At 44.4% G+C, this 7483-nt stretch overlaps 1 protein-coding gene across 1 annotated transcript; it reads right to left on the bottom strand.

Moving 5' to 3' along the window:
* Positions 1 to 85: 85 nt before the first annotated feature.
* Positions 86 to 6618, bottom strand: LOC135978438 (maestro heat-like repeat-containing protein family member 2A). Its single transcript, XM_065579389.1, has 7 exons — positions 6470 to 6618; positions 5816 to 5914; positions 4379 to 4530; positions 3695 to 3838; positions 854 to 946; positions 320 to 389; positions 86 to 207 (listed from the first exon to the last, which is right to left on the bottom strand). Exons 1-7 carry the CDS (start codon positions 6555 to 6557, stop codon positions 86 to 88), a joined length of 768 nt encoding a protein of 255 aa, XP_065435461.1. The 5' UTR covers positions 6558 to 6618.
* Between the last annotated feature and the right edge of the window lie 865 nt (positions 6619 to 7483).

The raw sequence follows: 7483 nt of genomic DNA, 5'->3' as shown, positions 1-7483 counted from the left end.
TCCTAAAGCCGGCCCTGCTCTGGATGTCCCCAACTTAACCCTCAGCATGTTGGCCAAGAGGGCAGCTGGCACAGTTGCTCCTGTGTTACTTACAGTCGGCACCAACAATGGCACTGAGCAGATTCAAAGAGGCCACACGAACAGCCTCATTCTCAATCTCCAGCTGCGAGTGCAGAAATGCTATCAGATCATCAGGAGAAGAACGGGCTGCAAGGGAACAAATCACGTCCTCACTGACAACAGAACTCTTATTCTTACCATACCTGACAAAGGAAGTTACAAGGAAACCACTGTGCAACTCAGAGTCTCTTCCCCTTACCTAGCAGAACTACACAATCCAACAACTCTGCGTGATTTTCCGTGCTGAGCGGCTTAGCTTGAGAACAGATCTGTGGGAAGAAGGGAAATGGTCAAAGAAAAACTAATCAGAAGCAATTGAAAAGAAAAGGTTCAATTAATTTCTAAGCTTCCACTTCCTACTTGTCCAAATAGAGGTCTGAACCCCACAGCAATATTGCACAGCAATAATCAAACACAATGACCAATACATTCGATAAGAGAAGCTAAAGGGTTTTGAGCAGCAGAGCTGATCGAATCAAGACACAGCCACAGTTTTTACTATACAACTCTGACTCCCCTGATAATCAGCTTATGGTGAAATTGCTTTACAAACTGAGCTGGATATTAGCTAAGAAAATGAGACCGCTACCTGCTTACTCTTGAGCCTGCAGAAATCAGTAAGGCATGAGGAGGTCCCCAGGCTCTGCACTATCATTCGATAGATTTTTATTGTTAATATGCTTCAGATCTGCTGTGCCTAAGCTCAAGGGATCCAAGCAAAACCACCCCTCACCTGGTTGTGCAGAGCACTGCAGATGGCTTGAAACTTCTCTTTAGGTAGAGGGATCTTATATTCAAAAGAGACCTCCAAGAGCTGGCTCAGACTCTGCAACAGAGGGTGAAAGTCAGATGGTGGCACACACAGGAGCAATATGTAGTGACTGAAGCAGCTTCAGGGGATTCCTAGATTCCAAGGCTGGAACGGATTATTGCCATCATCTAGTCTGACCTCCGGTACAACACAGGCCATAGACCTTGCCCAGAATAATTCCCAGAGCAGAGCTTTTAGAAAAACATCCCAATCTCAATTTAAAAACTGTCAGTGAGGGAGAATCCACCTCGGCCCTCGGTAAATGGTTCTAATGGTTAATTATTTCACCATTAAAAATGTACGCCGTATTTCCAGTCTGAATGTTTCTAACTTCAGTTTCTAGCCATTGGATCAAGTTACACCTTTCTCTGCTCAACTGAAGAGCCCATTATAAAACATGAATCCCTCACGTAAGATATTATAGACTGTCATTAAGTCACCCTGTCACAGGATAGGTCCACCCAGTCAGGTTGGTACCAGGTTGTGGAGGAACTGAAGTAGATCTGGGGCGGCCCAACTGGCCTAGTCTCCCTAGCCACCGCAGCAGTCCTGGCTCCTAGGGCAGCGTAGCCTAATGGTCAGGATCAGGGCAGCAGCCCTTCGGTGAGGGTCCATGGCCCAACAGCACAAGTCACTAGGGCTGCCCTTCTGGGTGTGGCAGTGCGGCCTAGTGGCCAGAGTCAATGGAACCGCCCTTGGCCGCAGGGCAATGCGGCCTAGTGGCCAGAGTCAATAGAACCACCTTTTGCAGCAAGGAAGTGTTGCCTAGGTCAGCCCTTCTCCACTGGCTCCTACCTATTCCACAGGTCCCAGCCCAGGGCCCTGTCTTGCCGCAGGGGTATCTGCCTCCAACTCAGCTGGGATCCTTCCCAAACATGCCGAGTCAAAGCCCGGTACCTCAACTGGATCAATGCTTAGTCCACCTAGGCTACTTCCCACCCATTCTTCAGCAGCTGGTAGTCTCAGGGATTCTGTGGTCTCTCCTCCATCTCTGGCACTGGGTGGCTGGGGGTTGGTTGCAGCCACAGCCTGGCTGGCCTCTGAATCCTGGAGCACTGGCAGTCTCTCTGCAGGAGTCTGCAATGCACCTCTGCTCCCTTCAGCAGTCATCTCAGCCTGAGCTGAGCGGCTCTTTCATATCCTGGTTCCAGCTGAAGCATGCCCAGCAGAGATGAGGGGGCATGGCCTCCTCGGCCCACAAAGTATGATTAACCCCTGCTGAACCAATGCGGGGTAGGTAAACCCCATCACGCACCCTTTTACTGTCTGTTTGTTAAACTAAATAGATTTAGTTCCTTGATTCTACCACTGGAAGGCATGTTTTCTAATCCTTTAATCACTGTGGCTCTTCTGTCAATATCCTCTCCAATTTATCAACACCCTTTTTGAATTGTGGGCACTAGAACAGGACACAGAATTCCCACAGTAGTCACACAAGTGCCAGATTTAGAGGTAAAATAACCACTGTACTCCGACTTGAGATTCCCCTTTTTATGCATCCCAGCTTTAGCTTTTTCTGGCCACAGCATGAGTTCGTGTTCAGCTGATTATTCATCATGACCCGCAAAATCTTTTTCAGAGTCACTGCTTCCCAGAACAGCATCCCCCAGCATGTTACGTATGGCCTAAATTCTTTGTGCCTAGATGGAGACATTTACATTCAGCCGTATTTAAATGCACGTTTGTTTGTTTGCGCCCAGTTTACCAAGTGATCTAGATCACGCTGAATCAGTGAGCTGTCCTCTCCATTCTTTACCACTCCCCAATTTTTATCTCATCTGCCAACTTTATCAGTGATGATTTTATGTCCTCTGCCAGCTGATTGATAAAAAAACGTGAAAATCTAATTCCTTCCTGCAGCTAAACACTTTTCTCCTTTGCTGCTTGAAGCTTCCAGAATGTCTCTGATGCCATCTACATATTTTACTATGTTTAAGCAGTTGTGTAGTGCTCTGATGCTATCAAACAAGTCCATGATGCGTTGGTTCCCTCCAAATCATGGGTATTTCAACCCCAAAAGTGACCACATACTCTATACCAGAAAGCTTCAACCAACAGAGATGGTGAGTAAATATCACTACCGAGAGGTTATAGCTGTCTCATGACTTCATTTACAACTGTGTAGCCCCACTGAAGACAGAATATGGCCCATTACTTCTTGCTCATGTGGTACTGAGTTGGATGAAATAGAGAGACGAGGGGAGTGAGACAATATCTTTAATTAGGTTATCTCACCCACCTTCTCGCTCTAATATCTTGGGACCAACATGGCTACAACAGCACTGCATAGAACGGTAGATGAAATAGACAGGCAATGCTTTTATATCGATCTAGTTATATAAGCCAAAGCAATCACCCTCCTTAGTATTAATTTTCAACCACTGATAGTTGGTTTGGTATTGACCAGAGACAACATATGGCAGCCCCTGCTGTGAGGAGTTTATGATCTAAAAGAGAGACACAGAGTTGACAGGATGTACTGGGAAATCACAAGGAGGGAGTATCTTGTTGGGGAGTGGGGCAGGTGTTCTGTTTTTTATCTCCTTATCATCCTCCCCAAGAAACAGAGGATGCTTTTCATAAGAGGCATTTACCTACAAATCTTGTTGCCTGGGTCACCATGTGCATAAACCCAGAACTCGTGTGAATATTTATTATCTAACAAGTCACTGTCTAAACCAGGAAACCCCACTGGCAGCAAATTCTTCATGCAGTTCATACATGCACACGCATAGACAGTTACCTTAATGAGGGGTACCTCACCTTGGTGACGTGAAAAACATCAATGTCCTCCTTATATTGCTCAAGGAGCCATGAGATCAGTTCAAATATCCGATCGTGATGCTCCTCTTTGTGTAGCAAGAGGCTCATCATGGGACCAAGGGCTTTGATGATGGCCTGCTTGAGCTGCATAGATGAGACACAGAATTTATGTTCCTAAGAATTCATTCAATATCATCCAATGGGCACACCTTTTCTACTTCTAATGAGTGCAACTTCCCTTGTTCCACTGTAGGAACGGCCCTATCTCAATATTTCCTGGTAAAGAACCGGGATTCGTAGGGTTGGTTTCAGGATTATATTCTAATGCACTTCACAACTATACCAGGTAAAATATTCCCCAGATTAGTAGGCATTCTCAGCCAACTCAAAACTGCTGTAATTCCACTGGAGCTGAATGGACTTATACCAGGAATTAATTTAGCCCACTATCCCGTGTTCATCTGCACATTAGGTGCCTAAAACTAGAAGCTATGTACACTGTGTACAGACAGAATTTCCATGATGTGGTGACATTATAAATATATGGGGTTTAGATGTTTTACATGACACTCTGTTCCATCCAAAAGGACCTACCATTAAATGCCATCATCACAGAAAGTGACAGATACATAGAATTTAACATTACAATTTCTGCTAAAGATTTAGAAAGCCAGCAATTCTCACCTCCAGATCCTCACATTGCAGCCAGTTGCTGGTCACATGACAATAGAATGGAAGAATTGTATCGAAGAATCGCAATGCACCCATGCTGGGGAATGTGCTCTTATCCCAGCTAGTCAAATATAGATTTATTGCCCTTGACCATTTTTCCAGAACTGTATGGAAGGAAAGAAGACAGGCAATGTGAAAAAGACATATTAGTAATGAGGAGAAGTTGCTTTATCAGTGAACTCACCCAGGCTAAAGTTTACTACAATTCCATGGCAGCTACTGCTTAGTTCAGGACTAGGCGCTGAAATCCCATATCAATTTTGAGCTATTTCTCTTCCCCCCATTCCATGTCTTGTTTCTGAAAAGGCTTTTAAATTTGCATCTCTCTCAATCTTTTTTCAATTACCATCATTTGAAGACAAATTTTTTCTCCCTTCCTTGTTACCTCTTAATTAGAGCTGGTTGAAAAAGCAGTTTAAATTAAATTAAAAATCTTTACTGATAGGGTTTTTTTTCTTCAAAATTGCAAAGTATAAAAATCATTGATATTTTTCAAAAATCAAAAAAATTCAGCCACCTCTTTAGCTGCTCCAAAACACTGGACGCACACTTCCTGATCAAAATTGTCATTGACATTTTTCAGGTTTGTTTTTCATCAAATTTGGAAAGAAAAATTATGGAAAATATAATTAAAAATCAAAATATTTCAACCAGCTCTCCTCTGAATGACTCGCGTCCTCTGCAGTTATTGTTTATTTAACCCTTACACTGTAGGATTTCATCTTGAGTTACAGTTTGTCTGAAAGATGTTCAGTGCCCCTAACATCCATTGGCTTTACTGGGATTTGAAGGTATTGGGGAGCACTTTGCCCTAAAAGTAGATGTATCTAGTGTCCTTGCTAAGAAGAATTAGGGCCCAATCCTGTTCTCTATGAAGTTGATGGCAAAATTCCCATTTACCGCAAAGGCACAGGATTAACCCCTTACTGAGCATCACCTGAAAAGCAAAGGAAGAGAGAAGTGGAGAGGAAGAGAAGATAGAGAAAGAGGGTGAAAGGAGATGATGATAAAGAAACTAAGGGGAGAGAATGGGTGGAGGAGTGGAGAACAGGGGATTTTTAAATGTTCAGTAATGAAATCTGCTCCCTTCACCTCCTCCCCCAGGAGCCTCCTGGCAGATGGGCAGCTTCAGCCTTTGTGTGTGTGTTTATTTTAAATTATATCCATGAGTCATAAAGGGCCTGAACTTACAAATGCTCAGCACCTCCTGCAAAGTACGGAGCACTCTCAACTTCATTGAGTGCCATGGGAGCCAAAGAACGCAGCACCTAGTGCAATCCAGGGCAGGGAGCACAGTTCAGGCTGTTTGCAAACTTGGCCAGTCACTTCAATCTGTAACAAGACCCCTCAATATCCATTTTGGGCACCTCCAGTAAGTGCTGCTCTTACCACCACAAAACGCTTGTCTCAGCCTGCTGTCCTTGACTAACCCCAACATGGAGAACATGCGCTTCAGGGTCATTCCCACATAAGGGATACACTCAAGTGCTGCAGAAAAAGGCCAGAAGAGAAGGAAGAAAGATAATCAGCTGCTCTCCGCCTTCTTACAACACACTTAGAAACACAGTGGGGCAGGATGCTATGGGCTCCTAGGCCATTTTGTGCTGCGTAAGCAGAGCAGAATGGCTTTAAAGCAGCCATTGAAAGCCAGTGGGGGATTCACCCTGAAGAGGGGAATCCTCCACCAGTGTACAGCTGTGCCCAAAGGCCAACTCACTCCCAGAGTAAGGGGAGAGAGCACTGGGACAGGATGGGAAGTGGGGTGGAGAAGAGCTCCACTAGACCTGACCTTCCCCCATCTGATCCTTCAGGAACTTCAGTCAGGGACATAAGTTAGAGCTTGCACCTCCGTCTGGATAGCTCATGATCTGGAAGCCAAGAACTAGCAACAGCAGTTAATCTTGTGTCTCTCCCCACACACACCCTCATGCACACACTCAAACAGAGCTCTGTTTAGCTGTAACATTTTTAGGTAGAGAGAGTAATCCCCTGTCCTTAAATGAAAGACAATAACTTTGAAACAAAAGATGGAAATTACCATACCATAGGCTGATGACAGGTTGCCCAGTGTAATGAAAACAAACTCTTCAGGCAGCCCCAGTAGTTTCAGACGACACTGCAGCTCGTACATCACCTCATAGAAATAGCAGCGTGCCAGAGTCACTAAGGTGTTGCTAGCTGCCACTTTTAGTTCATTTGTTGCTTCCTAACAACAACAACAACAACAAAACAGAGAGAGAGAGAGAGAGAGAGAGAGAGAGACTGAGGTGAGTGAAGCCGGTTGCACTAGCCAGAGTTGTTTATATGAGTCAAGTCCTTATTTCTGTGCATAAGTTGTGAATGAAGCCTCCCAACTTTCTGTGGCTAGAGTCATTAGTCATAAATATTCATCAAGTCATTTGGCTAAACAATTTTCAGCCTTTGAGTTCCTTGCAAGCTGCTTAGTTAGACTATTTACTATTAGCTACTTGTGGTGGATGTCATATGATATTTTTCCCTGCTCTTCCCTGAGGAGGTAGTGAGACACAGACTGGGCAGCTTCAAGATATTCAGAGAGCTTTCCTGGAATAAACTGTCCCCCAAAAGGAGGCTGACTTCCTTTGGAACAAGAGAGGGATTTTTCCATGGGTTTTCCTGCTGGCAAACTATATTCTAAATCCAATGCTGCTTCTTTTGGAGACAGCTCAGATTCTGTCTGTCTTGGGGCTTTATACTGCCACTTATCGCTATAGTATCAGAGCGCCTTCCACATAACATCAGGATCAATAATGAAATCCCTCGTAGACTTTGGGAAAGACTTGCTCGTTCAGAAACCATAGGCCTGTCTCTGTGTCTGATATCATGTGTCTCGGGTCCTGATCCCGCAAAACACTTAAGCACATGTGTAACTTTCGCATGTGAGTTCTCCCATCCTATGCATGTGCACAAGTGCTGTCTAGGACCTGGGCTTTGGTCTGGAGGAAGGTGTAGGCCTCTAATAGGAGAATATATTTTTGTTTCAGTATATAGTTTACCCCCTCAAAAAGAGTTTTAATTAGTTAAAGCTTTGGATCCTTT

This window comes from Chrysemys picta, unplaced genomic scaffold, assembly GCF_011386835.1.
Source record: "Chrysemys picta bellii isolate R12L10 unplaced genomic scaffold, ASM1138683v2 scaf265, whole genome shotgun sequence".
Lineage (NCBI taxonomy): Eukaryota > Metazoa > Chordata > Testudines > Emydidae > Chrysemys > Chrysemys picta.
Note: the sequence above shows the minus strand (reverse complement) of the source record. Positions and strands in the feature narration are given on the sequence as shown.